This window comes from Odocoileus virginianus, chromosome 20, assembly GCF_023699985.2.
Source record: "Odocoileus virginianus isolate 20LAN1187 ecotype Illinois chromosome 20, Ovbor_1.2, whole genome shotgun sequence".
In the NCBI taxonomy this organism is placed as follows: domain Eukaryota; kingdom Metazoa; phylum Chordata; class Mammalia; order Artiodactyla; family Cervidae; genus Odocoileus; species Odocoileus virginianus.
This window is the reverse complement of record NC_069693.1, coordinates 12976934-12995415: the sequence shown is the minus strand read 5'-3', so window position 1 is coordinate 12995415 and position 18482 is coordinate 12976934. Positions and strand designations below refer to the sequence as shown.

The following is an 18482-nucleotide window of genomic DNA, read 5'->3' as shown; positions in this document are numbered from 1 at the left end:
CTCAACTTGGTTGCCCCAGGTTGACCATGGAGGGGCTGCCCTGCACCTACCTGTCCTAAACTGGGAGCCAGGCCCACCAGTGGCCATGACACCCCATCCTGCCCACCTGTGGCTCAGGGCTCAGTGAAGCGGTATTTCCCCCAAAGGATGATGGAGCTTGGTGGAACGGCTGGAAGAAGGACTTTGGTTCTTGTCTTCTTTGAATAAAGAATTCAGTGAAGAGACAAAGAACAATGAAAAAGATAAAAGTGTTTATTAGGAGCAAAGCTCCTGTAGCAGAGCAACAGGGATTGTGCACAATAGGGGCGGATCAGGTTGCTTGAATAGTGACAATTTTTAGGGTTGTTTTTTTTTCTCTCGCCGGTTATCTCCATATATGGTCCTAGTATGGGCATGCATCTCTCAACCAAGATGGATTCCAGCTGGTGTCTTCTCCCTCCTTTTGTCCTTCCCCTAGACCGAGGGCCTTCTTTCTCTCTGCATGCATCGAGCTGGGAAACCCACAAGAATGCACTGAATCAGGGCCCAGTGCTCCTGCTGGTATCCTATCTTGGAGGATCAGCAGGAGACCAGCTGCAGCTGCTCATCCTGGGGCCTGATCTTCTGTCTCAAATCCCTCCCGAGAGACGTGGACACCCCCAAAATCTTACTGGGAGGATGACGGGCAATGGTCCATCTTCTGTAGCTTCTTCTGGCTGCCATTGGGTTTATACACCCTACCTAATTGGGGCCATGGAACACTCTTGTCAAGGGGCCCCAGGGCAGCTTCTGCTGTTATTCCAGCAGGATTGGTTTCAGAGAGTCACTGGAATCCCTCTATCACCATCATCTTGAATTGCTGTAACCTGGAAAAAGCAAACTTAACAAGCAGATTAAAAAGACAAGTGTCGAAGGTCAGTCTGTGAACAGGCCCCTGCTCTACCCCTCAGATAAGGGGCTGTCTGAGGCCCCTCTTAACCCTAACATGGTGCAGAGGGAATCCAGAAGGTCTCTCCCCCGGAGTGGTGTAGGATGCTCAGGAAGAGCTAGAAAGCCATGTGAGATCAAACGCTGTTCTAATTGGCAAGTGAGAGGCACAGTGAATTTATGAGTTCAAGGTTTCCCACTGACACCAGTTACTGTGCAAATTTAGAGGAAAGACACCCATTTTGAGAAATCAGGACAGAATAAATGGCTCCTGTGTTGATTAAAAAAATTGATCTTCTGGACTTCTCTGCTGGTCCAGTGGTTAAGAATCTGCCTGCCAAAAAAAAAAAAAAAAAAGAATCTGCCTGCCAATGCTTGGGACACAGGTTTGATCCCTGGTCTGGGAAGGTTCCATATGCCAGGGGGTAGCTAAGCCCATGGATCACAACTACTGAAGCATGGGCACCCTAGAGCCCGTGCTCTGCAACAAGAGAAGCCACTGCAATGAGAAGCCCTCATACCACAACTAGAGAAAGCCCATGTGCAGCAACAAAGACCCAGCACAGCCAAAAATAAACAAAAAACCCAAAGTCCTTTAGAACAATTTTTAAAACTAATCTTATCTACTTTGTTAAGGACCACCCAGGGGGAATTCCCTGGTGATCCATTGTTTAAGACTTTCCACTTCCAATGCAGGGGACTCAGGTTCCATCCCTGTTCAGGGAAATAATTTCCTGTATTCTATGCAAAAAAAAAAAAAAAAAACAGGACCACACAGGATTCCTCGATGGAGACAGACATCTCCTTGGGGGAAGAGGGGAGCCACTGGAATCCCTGGGGGCACCTCAGCTGTCCAGTATGGCCATCTCAGGAGCAGAAGCACCCCCTTTCCCATTTGGAACTGAGGTCATTCCCTTCTCCAGAGCCTGGTCTCTTTGCAGGCTGAGCATGGCCCAGGGGCTCCTGGCATCCACAGGCCTGGTGGTGAGTTGACTTACATTTGAAGCATTTCCCCTTGTTGGTTTTACCTCCAAATGGATGGGTGAATCTTCCTGAACCCTTTGGGGGGTGGCTGACAGCAACTGCTATCAGTTGAGCTTGAACCCTGGCCTGTCTTTTCTCAAACTGAGCTCTTTCCTCCTCTGATCTTGATCATTAAGTACTCCAAGGCCATAAAGAAGGCTGAGCACCGAAGAATTGATGCTTTCAAATTGTGGTGCTGAAGAAGACTCTTGAAAGTCCCTTGGACTGCAAGGAGATCAAACCAGTCAACCCTAAGGGAAATCAACCCTGAATACTCATTGGACGGGACTGATGCTGAGGCCGAAGCTTCAATACTATGGCCACCTGATGTGAACTCATTGAAAAAGACCTTGATGCTGGGAAAGATTGAAGGCAGGAGGAAAAGGAGATGACAGATGAGATGGTTGGATAGCACCACCAATTCAATGGACATGAACTTGGGTGAAATCCGGGAGATGATGAGAGACGGGGGGGCCTGGCATGCTGCAATCCATGGGGTTGCAAAGAGTCAGACACAACTGACCGACTGAACAACAACAAAATTGCCTAGGGGGGGATTTCCCTCCTAAGTGGTCCAGTGGCTGAGACTGTGCTCCCAGTGCAGGGCACCTGGGTTTGATCCCTGGTTAGGGAACTAGATACCACATGCTGCAACTAAAGATCCTGTGTGTCTCGACAAAGGTCGAAGATATCATGCGCTGCAACTAAGACCCAGTGCAGCCAAATCAATATTTTTAAAAGTCTATTAGGAGAAGGACACATGTACTTTGACTATGCCTTCACCATTTGCCACTTCCCTAAGAGGACATATTTTCCCTGATCTGGGGTGATAGGAAGCCCCACTCTAGGTTACCCCAGTAGGACTAGTCTTCTCATCCTGGGGTGATAATAAGACTTAGCCTCTGAGTGTTGAGAAACAAACAAGTTGATGTGTGGGACATGTTCAGAAGAGTGCCTGACACATAGTTGATGACCAATGAAACTTCAACATCATGACTACATCCTGCAATCCCAACCATGGTCACCTATCACCACTGGCTTTGGAGGTAATCTCCGCCATTTTCGTGGTCACTTCCACTGTCCCTCTGTCTGTTCTCTATGTTCTCATCCACGAGGTCTCAGCGCTCTCCCCTTTATTTGCCCCAAAGTATCACTAACAGTTGCTGCTGTCGTTGCTCAGTTGTGTCCAACGCTTTTTGACCCCATGGACTGCAGCACACCAGGCTTTCCTGTCTATCACCATCTCCAGGAGCTTGCTCAAACTCATATCCATTGAGTCTGTGATGCCATCCAAACATCTCATCTTCTGTCGTCCCCTTTTCCTCCTGCCCTTAAGCTTTTCCAGCATCAGAGTCTTTTCCAATGAGTCAGCTCTTTCCAGCCAAAGTACTGGAGCTTCAGCTTTAGCGTCTGTCCTAGGGGAAAGCTTTTAGTAAAACTTGACTGCCATCTTGTTAACTGTTAGATGCCCTGGGCTCCTTCCCGCTCCTTCCCTGGCCCCTCCTGAAAGGCCCCTCCAGGCTGCTGCTCTTCTTAGCTCCCCGCTGGCTGCCATGCTGCAGATGCCATTCCACGCCCAAGAGCTCTTGTGATCACCACTCCCCAAACCTCTCCTGGAACCCAGAGTCAAATATGCTTCCCCAGCCAAGCAAAGAAAAACGGACTGATGTTACTGTAGTGGCTGTTTGTGAACCCAGCACTCCTTACCTCTTTCTGGAATCAGTCACCCCATTATGTCTGGGGGACCCACGGGTCCCCTATTCTCAAGCCTCATGGCTCTGGTTGGGTTGGCCCCGCCCACCTACGCCAGGGAAGTGCATGTGACTCAAGCCAGCCAATCAGAGCGCCTTGCCCTCCGCCGCCCCCTCCCCACCCGCCTACGCTCCTCGTTTCAGGGCCTGGAAGTGAGGACCCCGCTTCTCTTTCCCTGAGGCCGGTAAGCTGGGGGTATGAAAGCCCTGAGCGGCTCAGCTCTAGCTTGGCCGTGCTGTCAGGAGACCCTGCCTGAGAATGAGGACGCTGCTGAGAGAAGCAGAGCCAGAAATAAGAGTCCCTGGGAAATAAATAAATAATAAAAATTAAAAAAAAAAAAGAGTCCTTGGAGTATAGAACCCCTCCATCTGGGTGTGCTCAAAACCAGATTTTTACATTCACAGAGTCGATAATTCTCTCTTTCCCATTTTTATTTTATTTATTTTTTGTCAACCAAATAAAACTTTCCTAATTCAGTTGGCATGATTTCTGTAGCGGTGCACCAGCCCCAATGTAGATTAACTCATTTCCCTATGGAGTAAGGAATCTGACACAGACATGGAGTCAAGGGTCCGGTGCCTATTACCCAATTACTCCTGCTTCCTGACCTAATCAGCAAAGTAGAGTGTTGTCCTGTTTCACCAAGTTAGGGATTCACTCGAGCCAAATCGAAAAAAATGAAAAGGTTTTGCCTCTAATGCTATCATGAAAATGAAGACATCCCACAAAGAGCAGATATTTGTTATAAATATGATAACAAGTGCTTACTATTTGCTGAGCACTTGCTGTGCCTGTGTACACTAGGCACTATCCTAAGCTCTTCATAAATATGATCTCATTTAATCCTCACACCAACCTTCAGAGATATCTCCATCACCTCTGGCAGCTATAGCAAACACCACAGACTACGGGCTCACACAACAGATGATTATTTCTCAGTTCTGGGGCCTGAGCATCCCAGATCAGAGTGTCAGTGTGGTCAAGTTCCGCTGAGGGCTCTCTGCCAGGCTTGCACATGGCCACCTTCTTGATGTATCTTCCCAGGCAGAAGAGAGCTCTGGGGTCTCTTCCTCTTCTTCTTCTTCTTTTTTAAATTTTAATTAAATTTTTTTTCTTTTTTTTTTTTTTTGGAAGATTTACAGTCTTTCATTATGCTTAGTTCTATGCCCCTCCCCCACTTTTTCCCTCTGGCTGTTGCCGCATGACTTGTGGGATTTTAGCTCCCTCACCAGGGATTGAACCTGGGCCTTGGCTGTGAGTGTGCTGAGTCCTCACCACTGGACCACCAGGGAATTCCCAAAGATTTCTTAAATAGGACACAAAGACACACACCATAACAGAAAAAAAAGACAAAAAACCTGATATTGCAGAACTCATCAATTAAATACTTCTGCTCTGAAAAAGGCATGAACAATGATAAGACTTTAGGTTTTTGTTTTTAGTCTGTTTACACAGAGGAGAATACATGTTACATATTCACAATACATATATTTGGCAAAGGACTATATCCAGAAAGTATAAAAAACTCATATATTAGTAATAAGAAAGCAAACAATCCAATTTAAATTGGCAAAAGATTTGAATAAACAAATCTCTGAATATACAAATGGCCACCAAGCACGTGAAAGGATGCTCAACATGAGTAGTTACAGGAAAATGCAAAGATGCAAATTAAAACCACAATGAGACACAAATATAGATCCACTTGAATGGCTACAATTAAACAAACCAACAAACCCGGCCATACTACATGCTGATGAGGATGTGAGGTACCAGAGCTTTCGTTCATGGCAGGTAGGCATGTAGCATGGTTCAAGTATTGGAAACCAATTTGACAGTTTCTTAGAAGTCAAGCATACACTCATCATTTGATCCAGCAACTCAACTCCTAGGTATTTAAACAAAACATATGGACAGGTACTTCCCTGGTGGTCCAGTGATTAAGACTTTGCCTTCCAATGCAGGGGATGCGAGTTGGATCCTTGGTCAAGGACCTAAAATCCCTCATGCCTCGTGGACAAAAAAACAAAACAAAAAACCTAAATATAGATATAATATTGTAACAAATTGAATAAAGATTTTAAAATCTGGGCACATTAAAAAAAATCTTTAAAAAAAAACATGTCCACACAAAGATTTGTCCATACCACTCTAGTTCATCATCACTAACACTGGAAACAACTCAAAAATCCATCAACAGGTGAATAGATAAACCACAGTGTGGTCATACAATGGATTACCATTCAGACAAAAAGAATGAATGACTGCTACATTCAAATACATGAATGAACTTCAAAAACATACTGAACAGAAGTAGCCAGGCAGAAAAGAGCACATCCTACACTGTTATACCAAGTTTAGAGCAAGAAAAACCAGTTTATGATGATAGTAAACACATCAGTGGCTACCAGTTGCTAAGGGTGCTTGAGAAGAGGTGATGGAAACATTCTGTGCCCTGACTGTGATGCTAGCCCCACAACCATATGGATTTGTCAAAACTCATGGCACTGTACACACAGGGTGAATTTTATTGTATGAGCAATACACCTCACAGCTATACTCCAGTGCAAAATAAAAAGTTTAGAAAAGAAAAGATCAGACATATAAAAATCATTAATATGTATGTATTGTAAAAAAAATACACCTCAATAAACCTGATTTTAAAAATTGAAACAAGAAAAGAAAAGAAACAAAACATGATTTCCCAGTGGTTTAGACCCCAAGCTGTGGAACCCCTTCACCTGGCTCTGGTCCCTGCTCCGCCATCTACATGATATGTGACCTTGAGCAGGTCACTTTACTTTCTTGTGCATCAGATGTCTCCTTTGCAAAATAGGAATAATTATACTATACTACTCAGCCATAAAAAAGAATGAAATAACGCCATTTGCAGCACCTTGGATGCAACTAGACTGCAACTTGGATTGCAACTAGAGATTATCATACTAAATGAACTAAGTTAGAAAGAATACCAAATGATATCACTTATATGTGGAATCTAAAATATGACGTAAATGAACCTATCTATGAAGCAAAAACAGAATCACAAACATAGAGAATAGATTGGTGGTTGCCAAGGGGGAGGGGTTTGGAGGAGGGATGGTGTGGGAGGTTAGGATTAGCAGATGTAAACTATTATATATAGGATGGCTAATACAGGATATATATAGGATAACAAGGTCTTACTGTGTAGTACAGAGAACTATATGCAATATCCTGTGAGAAACCACAAATGGAAAAGAATATTTTAAAAAGGAATCTCTATGTATGTGTGTATGTAAGTACGTGTGTCTGTCTGTCTGTATGTGTGTGTGTATGTCTGTCTGTCTGTATGTGTGTGTGTATGTCTGTCTGTCTGTATATATGTATGTATTATGTCTGCCTGTATGTATGTATATCTGTCTGTCTGTCTGTCTGTCTGTCTGTCTGTATGTATGTATGTAAAGCTGAATCACTTTGTTGTACAACAGTAATTAACACTGTAAATCAACTATACTTCATTTTGAAAAATAAATAATTTTTAAAATTTAAAAAAAATTTAATGGTCTTTCAATAAATGAAAAAAAAAGTACCTATCTCCGAGTGTCATTTTAAGGACTGAACAAATGGTTAGCATAGTGACTAACACATAGTAGGGACTCAGGAAATATTAGCTAAATTTGTATGTAAATATATATATATATTCCAACTTCCCCAGAATGTACAATGTAGATAAATTATTACAGAAAAATTCCTAGAAGAAAGTACACTAATATATCAAGTGGTTATTTCAGAGTGGTGAAATTGTGGGTGATTCAAAAATTCTTGTTAAAGATTGTATGGTAAATATGCATATATTTTCTAATCACAATGGAGGCTGTAAAAAAAGATAAAAGCTTTGGGCTGATGTAGGTCCAAGGAAACTGAAAAACTACAGATTGTATGCAAGGGATGCTTTGACACCAGTAGACATCCAGGGGGCTTCAAGTGGCATAAGTTGTGCTACTCCTTGCAATGGAGCCCTGGGAAGCCAGCAAAGAGAACGAAGACGAAAAGTCTCAGTGTAGGGAAATGCAGCTGACTTTTGTGTGTTGACTGTGTGTCCTGCTACTTTGCTGCATTCATTCATTAAACTCTAACAGTAGGGTGAGGGGAACTTTGGGCTCCCCCGGTGGCTCAGCCTTAAAGAATCTGCCTGCAATGTGGGAGACACAGGAGATGCGGGTTCGATCCCTGGGTTGGGAAGATACCCTGGAGGAGGGCATGGCAAACCACCCCAGTATTCTTGCCTGGAGAATCCCATGGGCAGAGAAGCCTGGTGGGCTATGGTCCACTGGGGTCACAAAGAGTTGGACACGACTGAAGCGACTTAGCACACATGCACGGGGAAATTTTTAGGGAATCCTACATATAAGATCATTTCATACATATATGATACAATTCACATATATATATGTATTTCTTGAAATGACCAAAAAATTTTTAAAGACAATATAAACTTCAGTTTTTTTCCTGAGCGATTTATGAATAAGTTGCCAGTATATTGCCTCTTTACCTCCAAATACTTTATTCTGGATTTTGTGCAAATAAGAACATTCTCCACTATATACATGGTAAGACAGAGATGAAGCCAGGAAATTAACACAGATGAATCATTACCATCTACTGCTCAGAACCGAACCACTTTTGTGGTTGTGCCAATAAAATGCCTTACTTTTCACCCTATTTCTTGAAATTTTGCCGTATTGGTATATTATCTATAAACATTTTTAAATGTTCAATAACGACATGAAAACACATACATAAAATAAAAACTAAATGACTTAACAATGAGCTCTGTAGTCCTAGTGGATGCCAGACTGGTCTCCGCGGAGGACCCCTTATTCCACTGTCGCCCAGAAACACACTCAGAAGAGGGGCGGGGCATGGCGATCGGTAGCTGCAGTTGGTTTGCAAAGTGCAGGAAAAGTTCGGGTCATGAAAGGGCTCGAACTGGCTCCCGGGCTTGGTGGTCCCACAGGATTTTGCACCCTTCTTCAAGGTGCGTGCGTGCTAAGTCGCTTCAGTCGTGTCCGACTCTTTGCGACCCTATGGACTGTAGCCCTCCAGGCTCCTCTGTCCATGAGATTCTCCAGGTAAGAATACTGGAGTGGGTGGCCATTCCCTTCTCCAGTGGATCTTCCCCGACCCAAGATTGCGATGTAGGCAGCGGCCAGGAGGGGGCAGCATGTCACTGGCTTCGCAAGGTTCTGGGTTGCGAAACATCCTGTCAGGGGAGCGGCTCTGGATTTTCCAATTTTTGGTGTGCTGTGCACGCTCCCTCCAACCTCTCTCCATCAACTGCTTGAGACCCTCCGCCGCTGCGAGCACCTCAGAGAGGGTGCGGGAATTGGCGGGGGGCGGGGGGCGCTCCCGTGGTATGGGCTCCTCTCCCCACAGTGGCCAGAAAATCCCCACCTGGCACTTGGGGCTGACTTGGCTTCTGAGTGTACCCCACCCCCCGTTCCCCCTCCAAGATCCCTGGGGTAAGGGGCAGTTGCAGGGCCATCAGGCGAGCCGAGGAGGAAGTGTGAGAACAGCTCCCTAGACGGCAGCAGGGACACAGGAGCCGGCACTTCCCGTTCCAGGCCCCGCCAGTGCGCGTCCGCCTCCGGGCGCGAACTGGCGGAGATTGTCCCATCTCGGGGGCGGAGAAGTAGGCCGGCAGCGCCTGGATCCCTTCCAAGCCTGAACCCGCTCCAGCGGCGGGCTGGAAAGCCTGGGGAGCCAGGAAGCGGGGACAACTGCACAGAGAGGCCGAGATTCACACATCATCTCCGCGAGACCGGGGTCTACAAGGGACCAGTTTGCAGGCGAACCAACTTGGGGGGGGGGGGGGGGAGCGGGCTGTTGTACCCGCAGAGGGGGCGCCAAGGGTGGGCTTAGTAGTAGTGCGTGCTCAGACTCTTTGCAGCCCCATGGACCGTATAGCCCGCCCGGCTCCTCAGTCCATGAGATTTCCCAGGCAAGATTACTGGAGTGGGTTGCCATTTCCTTCTCCAGATCTTCCAGACCCAGGGATCGAACCCGTGTCTCCTGCATCTCCTGCACTGGCAGGTGGGTTCTTTACCTCTGAGCCACCTGGGAAGCCCAAGGGAGGGCTTCGGTTCAGCTCAGCCGCTCAGTCGTGTCCGACACTTTGCGACCCCACGGACTTCAGCACGCCAGGCTTCCCTGTCCATCACCGACTCCCGGAGCCTACTCAAACTCATGGCCATCGCTTTGGTGAGGGCTTGGGCTCCTCCAAACTCCTCAGTCAACTCCACCGCGTCATCACCTGGCTCCTCCGTAACGTGCAGCAGGAAAGCGAGTCAAAGCCCCACTCCCACCCTCTCCAAGCCTCCAGGAACAGAAATTGCCCTCGGAGATTCAGGGTCGGACCCACCTGGGCCACTCTGTGACCATTAGCCAGTGTCTTTACCTCTCTTCCCTGATGGCTCAGTTAAAGAATCCCCTTGCAATGCAGGAGACCCCGGTTCGATTCCTGGGTCGGGAAGATCCGCTGGAGAAGGGATAGGCTATCCACCCCAGTATTCTTGCTCTTCCCTTGTGGCTCAGCTGGTAAAGAATCGCCCGCAATGCGGGAGACCTGGGTTCGATCCCTGGGTTGGGAAGATCCCATGAAGAAGGGAAATGCTCCCCACTAGTATTCTGGCCTGGAGAATTCCATGGACTGTATAGAGTGCATGGTGTCGCGAAGAGTCGGACACGACTGAGCGACTTTTACTTCCCCTCTCTGAACCTGCTACTCTCGTCTATATGAAGGAGACACTGATACAAGTGAAGGAGACACTGATACAAGGGAGGCGCACAGACGAGCGACTGAAGACTTTATTCCATCCAAGACCCCTGCGCCGGGTCTCCGCCCGCCCTCCTGGGAAGGCTCAGAAGATCTTCACCAACTCCAGCTGCAGGTCCCCGCCCACCTCCAACGCGCGCACGCGCCCTGGCGGAATCCGATACCGGAAGTGGTGGTATTCAGAGTCTGCGATCACCGCCTGCAGGGGCAAGGGATCAGGGCTTAAGGTTCCCCAGGCAACTGCGGCGTTATTCCCGGCTGGTCCCACGCGGCGTGACCTGGGCACGCACGCAAGCCCGCATTGAGGAAGAAGTCATTGAAGTTCATTGAAACCCCTTGTCATGAGGATTAAATGAGTTCATTGTTGACACCTGAGTGCTTTTTAAGCTTTGGCAGTGGATACAGTTGCCAGGATTCCTGGATCCATCGCCTTCCTCGGATGCACAGAAAATGAAGAACAGGGCGGGTAGTGGAGGGTCTTCAGTGACCACTCCCGGCTGGGACTTATTCTGGGTCCTGTCTTCCAAATCGTCCATTCCCCTGTGCCAGAACTGCTATCTCGGACGCCAGTGGATAGGGAACAAGATAGAGGATGTCCACATCTTCCAGCTGGACATCCACCCTTTGACCATTTGGCTCTCATGGTCTCGACCTTGCTACCTACACATGCCTGCCCTCTGACAGTAGTGCGCTTGCGCCAGGGGAGGTGAGGAACTGGGGAGGCCCTGCCCACCTTGGCCACGCCTTTGCCCTCAACCTCTGCCAAGGGCCTTCCTGGCCTTGCCAAGGGAAGAGATGTGGGTGTCGGAGCCCGCCCCTGTGGAAGAGACGCACCTTGAAGCCGTCTTCAGTGGCGATGAGGAGCACGTCGAAGGGCTGCCCGCGCTGGAAGGGAATGCCTGAGCCCCGCTCCTCTGCGCCCCAGGTGCCGCGCTCCAGGGAGTTGAAGACCACCGTGGACTCGTCGAGGCGGGGGTTGAAATGCAGGGCGGCGTCACTGCCCGGTTCCTCACTGCACAGCAGGTTCACGTAGAACCTGGCAGGTGGTAGAGAAGAAGAACATTGGATAGAGGAGTTACCCTTTGCCAGGGCACATCCATATCTACAGGAACCTGAGAGCCACACACCAAGGAAAGAGGGGTGGTGGACTGGAGGCCGTGGGGCCCGGATTGCAGGGCACCCAAAAACCAGTGGGAGACCTGAACACACATTCACCTAGACCATGGTCACTGTGCTGTGGCCTGGGTCCCCCTCATTTCCAGAGTCTGGGAGATGCCAAGGATTCATGGTCCTGAAGACCAGGGTGCTCCCAGTTCTCAGAGGGCTGGGACAATACCAGGGACCCCAAAATTCCCAGGCACTGTAGATTCTCAGAAATCCTGAAGATCCCTACCCAGGAAGCCCTAGGATTGCTTGCCTAGGCCTCCTACATGCCCAGGGCACCTCTGAATCACAGGTTATATTTCCAGAGTGGCTGTGGACTTGGACTGGAAGTCATATGATTGCCCTGGAGCCCCCAGATTCTTAGATGTAGGGACCCCACCCGCACAGTCATGGGACAGATAAGTGAAGACATCAGATTCCAGAAGGGCAGAAATAGCCTGGGGATTCCAAGATCCTGGAGGGCAAAGTTGGCCTGGGGCTTTGTTCTTTGGGCAGTAAAAGTGGGGTTCACTAAGCCTGGGAACCTCCCACCCATTAGCGCTGAGGCTCGGGGGTCTCACCTGCCAGCCTTGTCGGGGACTAAACCACGAATTCTCAACACGGTGCCCACTCGGATGCCCTCGGGCAGCGAGGTCCTGTGGGGGACGTTCTGCAGCAGCCAGAGTGGATCAGGGAGGCAGAGGAGAGAGACAAGTGGGTCAGCTGTGGGGAGAACATGACCAGGACCCAGAGCAGCAGAATCAGAGAGAAGAAGGGGCCCAGAGACACGGAAAAGAGAGCCAGGGGCAGAGAGGAACACAGAGAGCCAACAGGAAGACATTCAGAGGGATGGGAAGATAGAAAGGAAGGGGACACCAGTGGGGGAGGGCTGAGAGCATGGGATGGGTTGGATGAACCCAGAAACCACAGCCAGAACATCCCAGCACCCCGGAACACCCACTTTCTCCTTGAAACAGGAGCCCTCAGCCAAGCCCCAGCCCCTCCCCTCTGCCAGCACGGCCTTGGGTCCAAACCCCCCCAACCCGCACACCCCTGAGCACTCACGAAGCTCCCGGCCATGGCTGGAACAGCAGGACGGCAGTGGCGGTGGTGGGTATGGCTGCTGGGACCTTAAGTAAAGCAGGGTGTGCCTGGCCCTGGTGACTCACCCTTTCCACACCCACCACCCACAGCTGGCACAGACCCTGGCCCTGAGGCCATGCTGGCCCAGCACCCTCTCTCTAGGGCCTCTGATGCCCCTGCCATCCCGAGGATTCCCAGGTGTATGGTCCTTCCCCTTTGAGCTAATAGTGATAGGAACAGTTAACAATAATCATCATAACAGCACAGCACACAGCATGGAAGGCTCGTTGAGACACCATCCCTCCAGCCCTGCCTTCCTGCTGCCTGGTGGAGACAGAAGACTCTCCCATCCATTTCATCTTGGAAAATCTGAGTCCTGAGAGGTGAAGGTGTGAGCTGAAACTCTGCAGCCTCTCTTCCAGGTTAGGACCTGCTGCCTCGGGCTAAGGATGGGTCTCCCCTGAAATTCCAGTTGATGCTTCTGTGATGTAATAATAACCACGGCAACAAGGATAATGATAGGAAAGGCAGCTACGAGGGACAGGATATTCTGCCCAGTGGTCAAAGCTGTATCCTTGGTGCCTAGTGCAGTGCCTGGCACAGAGTGAGTGCTCAGTAAATGTGGAGAAAGAAAGAAGAAAAGAACGAGAAGTGCCACTGACAAAGCCTCGGGCTTGTCTGCATGTGGGAGTGACCACTGATCTCTGACAGGCCACAGAGCGTAGGGCCACTGATCACCCTTATCTGACAGATAAGGAAACTGAGGCTCAGAAAGGAGAAGCAGTTTGCCCAAGAAACACAGCTGAGCAGAACCACGTGGACCGTGTGTCTGGCTTTCTTCATCTCTGGAAGTTCCTTTCTGGTTTATTCTGTCTCCAGGATGCTCTAGTTGCTCTGGCTGTCCTGTGTCTCTGTCCTCCCCTGTTCCTGTCCTCACATGTTCCTGTCTATTTCTCTTCTTTGAGTCTCTCTCCTTCTACCTCCCAGAATCGCCTCCTCTCTCCCACCTGGTGTTCAGGATAAAGGAAGGGAGTTGAGGGGTGGAGGGGAAGGGTGTCTTGGGACCCACCCCCAGCCCAGTCCAAGGACGAGAAAAATGTGGGCCCCTCTGCCCAGGCCAAGTCTGCATAGCCCAAGGCTCCTGAAGGGGCATGCAGGTATGAAGGGTGGTGTGAGAGGGAGAATGTTGAGAGAGGGTTCTGGAAGGCAGGGAACAGGGCAGTGGGGAGCTGAGCAGAAACTCCTCCTAGAAGCCCCGGCAGCCTACCACTCTATTTCCATCTCCCCACCCCACCCACCCCTGTTGGCGCCCTACCCAGCAGAGGGAGAAAAGGCCTGGGGCTGAGTCAGGAATGGAGACTGTGTGGAGACATGCAGAGTCAGAACCTGATCCACCACCCTCAGCCTCCCAGCCTCCAGCCCCATCACTGCACACAGTTGGAGCAGCAGGTGCGGGCCAGCGTCTCAGAGAGCAAGGGTGGGAAACTGCATTTGGGTGGGGGCTACAGTCACCTCCATTTGGCAGAAGAGAAAGTGGGCTTAGAGAGGGCCAGCCTCTCCCCAAGGCCTCATGGGGAGGACGGGGCCAGGGGCTGGAGCTGGTCTGTGTGCCAAGGACACCCACCTCATGGAGATTTTAAATAGAGAGGACAAGGACTTCCCTGGTTGGTCCAATGGCTAAGACTCAGCACTTCCAGTGCAGAGGGCCTGAGTTCGACCCCTGGTCAGTGAACTAAGATCCCAGATGTTGCAGCAGTGACACTGAAGTTAGAGAAGCCTACACACTGCAACAAAGACCCAGCACACCCAAAATAAAATAAATAAAAGTATTTTTAAATCTGGAGAGGACTGTGGGGTTTGAGGTGATGACATCGATGTCCATTCAGATGAAGAGTTTCCCAGAATGATGGGTTCTGTTACTCTGATCAGTAATCGTGTACCTTTTGTATATGTCATTCTGTATATTGCTGTGTATCCGGTAGTTTATCTTTTCCTGATTTCTTCATTGTCTCTGGATATTTCTCCACATGCTGCCGACCTGCACGTCCAAGCTTGTTTTTGATGTTTGGTCAAATGAGGCATTCAATCTGTTATCAGTTTGATTGCTGGTTCACTTCTGATAACTCAGATGTGGGATGCATTCTTATTCATCTGTGTTGATTATCTTCTATCAGTTTGGAAACAATATACTTGGTATCTTTTTTTTTTTAACTTCTAAATAAGTGGTGAATGTAGTTATTTCCCAATACTCTTTTTGTTTTCCCAAGCTATATGCAATACTCATAAATCAGATCACCCAGGTTTCAACATGAGTCTTGACAATATACAGGCCCGGGCAACCACCACCCCAATCAAGGTTTATCTCCTGAAAAATTCTGCCCCCTACCACCTGCCCCAGGACACACTGTCATTGCTTAGTATTGAGCCAACACATTCATTTGCCATGACAATAAAAAGAAGAATGGCTAGCAGGTTGTGTGTGTCTCTCCTACCTTCCAGAATCACCTCCTGCAGAAATAACTGGGGGAGGGCTTCCCTGGTGGTCCAGTGGTTAAGAATCTGCCTTGCAATGCAAGGGACACTGGTTTGATGCCTGGTCCCAGAAGAGCCTCCACGTCCAGGAGCCGCTAATCCATGGGCCGCAACTACTGAGCCCACGCTCTAGAGCCTTCACGCTGCAACTACTGAAGCCTGTGTGCCTAGAACCCGTCCTCCGTAACAGAGAAGCTACGCAAAGGGAAGCTGGCCACCACAGCTAGTGAGGAGCCCCCACTCTCTGCAAATAGAGAAAGCTTGGGTGCAGCAACAAAGACCCACCACAGCCAAAAAATAAAAAACATAAAAAAGAAACAACTGGGGTGGTGTGTGCTCCAACTACTAAGCGCTCTAGACCCCACACTGCGCAACAAGAGAAGCCCATGCAGCGCAGCTAGGGAAGGCCAGCATGCGGCAATGAAGACCCAGATCAGAAACAATAACAAGAAACAACTGGGGCAAGAAGTAATACTAAGGGCCCCCACAGTGGCTCCAGGAATTGAGAATCCCAGACTCTGTCAATGTCAGCTTCTTGGTGACTTTGGGTTGGTTTTCATATTCAGTGACGATGTCCCAGGAGCTGCTTTGGTTTTGTAAATTACCTTTCCAGTGAGGAAAATGACGTTTTAAAAATCTGATTTTTTTCTCTTTTTGTTAATTTTTTTTTTTTTTGGCCTTGACTCACTGAGCTTGCAGGATCTTATTCCTGGACTGGGAATTGCCCTGGGCCCTGGACAGTGAAAGCTCTTGAGTCCTAACCACTGGACCACGAGGGAATGCCCCCAAATTGGACTCTTCTTTTTAATTTATTTTTAAAAATTTGTGTATTTACTTGCCTGAGTCAGGTATTAGTTGCAGCTTAGTTGCCCTGCTGCATGTGGAATCCTAGTTCCCTAACCAGGGATCGATCCCACGTCCCCTGCACTGGAAAGCGGGTTCTCAACCACTGGTCCACCAGGGAAGTGCCCCATTCTAACCATTTTTTAAATGTACAGTTCAGTGGCCTTAAGTACATTCCCATGTTGTGCAACCCTTACCACCAACATCTCCAGCACTTTTTCACCTTCCCCAACTGAAACCTATACCCACTAAACACTCACTTTCTCTTCCCCTATCCCCAGCCCCTGACCACCATCATTCTACTTCCTGTCTCTGTGAATCTGGCTGCTCTGGGTACCTTGTGTAAGTGGAGTCATACTTGCCCTCTGTGATTGATGAGCATTCAGGTCAGTTCAGTTCAGACGCTCAGTCGTGTCCGACTTTGCGACCCCATGAATCGCAGCACGCCAGGCCTCCCTGTCCATCACAAACTCCCGGAGTTCACTCAAACTCATGCCCATCGAGTCGGTGATGAGCATTATATACACATAAAAGAGAAAGTCAGTTGTAAATACCTGTGTGTGTTGAAAAGTGACAAATATGTCACCCAAAATATGCCCTTTGGTATAAGGGTTATTTTGAGCTTTCAGCACTCGAAAAACAGCAAATACAGGAAGGACATTCTAATCTCCACTTTTCTCCTGAAAACAGGAGTTAAAAACTGCCAAGTGAAAGATGCTCTACTTGTACCCTAAGAAAGTAAAAATTTTATCAGCCAGGTGAGACCTAGGGAGGCCTTGTTAAAATAATTCCTGTCTGGGACTTCCCTGGCAATCCACTGGTTAAGACTCCGCACTCCCACTTCGAGGGAATGAAGATCATGCATGGCCATTGCAGTAAAAAAAAAAAAAGGTTCATATCTTCCTTTAGGCTCCTCACATATTAGGTTAGTTACTTTTCCACAATTCCTTTCATTTTTCTAAACTTGTAGGCGTAGGTGCTTCTTTGTGTTTGCTTCCTTATGAGGGCTCCAGGATCATGTAAAACATTTAAATGTGTATTCATTTCTCCTGTTAATCTGTTGATTTGGTATGTCAGTTTACTTCTCAGGCCTTGCTGAAAGAAAAAAAAAAGGAAGATAAAGGTAAAAATTTGCGTACCCTGCCATATGTAGACATACACTTATCTTCCTGTATTCCCACCAGGTCCCCCCAGAGGGCCTGGGAGCAGAGACATCTGAATGCGGTGAGCACACTTGCCCTCAGGCTTCCGTGGTGGTTCCAATGGTAAAGAATCTGCCTGCAATGCAGGAGATCTGAGTGTGATCCCCGGGTCCGGAAGATTCCCTGGAGAAGGGAGTGGCTACCCACCCCAGTATTCTTGCTGGAGCATCCCACAGACAGAGGAGCCTGGCAGGCTACAGTCCATGGGGTCACAAAGAGTCAGACACGACTGAGCAACGAACACTTTCACTTTTCACACACTGGCACCCAGATCTTGGTTCCTAAGGACCATATCTTTCTCTACTGAAGGAACTACTGTAGAAATGACCGTTTCCAAGGCTCAGACAGGGAGCATGCAAGATGTGCTGAGAACAACTGATTGTGTCAGAGAAGAAGGAAGCGCTTACAAAAGGATGGGGCATCTGGGGCAGGTGTACGAACTCACTTGAATCACGTGAAGGGCTCCCACAGACTGAATCTGGGACCATGAGATTCCTGAGTGAAAACCTGTGACTAGACTAGGAAGCCATGAGCCCATACTGATGTTGTCTTATTCTGTTAGGGCTGCTATGACAAAGAATACCATCACCCCGGTGGCTTACAAACAGCAGAAATTTATTTCTCATGGTTCTGATGGCTGAGAAGTCCAAGACCAAGGTGCCATTATCATTACTGAGAGTCTGATTCCTGGTTCTCACCGGCCCCCGGTGACTAGAGGGTCAAGGCACTCTCTAGGTCCCTTTATTTATTTTTGGCTGTGCTGGGTCTTCGTTGCTACACACAGGTTTTCTCTACTTGCGTTGGGCGGGGGCTGCTCTCTAGATGCGGTGTGCGGGCTTCTCACGGCCGTGGCTTCTTTTTTTGTGGCGCCAGGCTCTATGTGCCCAGGCTTCAGTCACTGCAGCTCGAGAGCTTAGTCGCTCCTCAGCATGTGGGATCTTCCCAGACCAGGGATTGACCCCGGGTCCACTGCATTGGCAGGTAGATTTTTTTTTTTTTTAAGATTTATATTTATTTGGCTTTGCCGGGTCTTAGTTTCGGCACATGGGATCTTTGATCTTCATCATGGCATGCAAGATCTTTAGTTGTGGCATGTGGGATCTAGTTCCCTAACCAGGGGTCGAACCTGGGCCCTCTGAATTGGGAGAGTGGAATCTTAACCACTGGACCATTCAGGGATG

General features: G+C 48.6%; 1 protein-coding gene and 2 long non-coding RNA genes across 7 annotated transcripts; 1 reads left to right on the top strand and 2 right to left on the bottom strand.

Moving 5' to 3' along the window:
• Window positions 1-229: 229 nt before the first annotated feature.
• LOC139029870 (uncharacterized) lies at window positions 230-3720 on the bottom strand. Of its 5 annotated transcripts, XR_011482126.1 has the most exons (4): window positions 3637-3720; window positions 1905-2154; window positions 651-859; window positions 230-491 (listed from the first exon to the last, which is right to left on the bottom strand). It is a non-coding gene; the product is annotated as an uncharacterized lncRNA (long non-coding RNA). The 5 variants fall into 5 exon arrangements; XR_011482123.1 differs by having other exon boundaries at window positions 230-859; XR_011482125.1 differs by having other exon boundaries at window positions 230-845.
• A 5849-nt stretch (window positions 3721-9569) lies between these two features.
• On the top strand, window positions 9570-10870 carry LOC139029869 (uncharacterized). The gene is made up of 2 exons (XR_011482122.1): window positions 9570-9756; window positions 10465-10870. It is a non-coding gene; the product is annotated as an uncharacterized lncRNA (long non-coding RNA).
• Window positions 10513-12790, bottom strand: LOC110122793 (galectin-7). The gene is made up of 4 exons (XM_020870346.2): window positions 12707-12790; window positions 12223-12311; window positions 11333-11534; window positions 10513-10697 (listed from the first exon to the last, which is right to left on the bottom strand). The coding sequence occupies exons 1-4, from the start codon at window positions 12719-12721 to the stop codon at window positions 10584-10586; spliced, it is 420 nt and encodes a 139-aa protein (XP_020726005.1). The 5' UTR covers window positions 12722-12790; the 3' UTR covers window positions 10513-10583.
• Between the last annotated feature and the right edge of the window lie 5692 nt (window positions 12791-18482).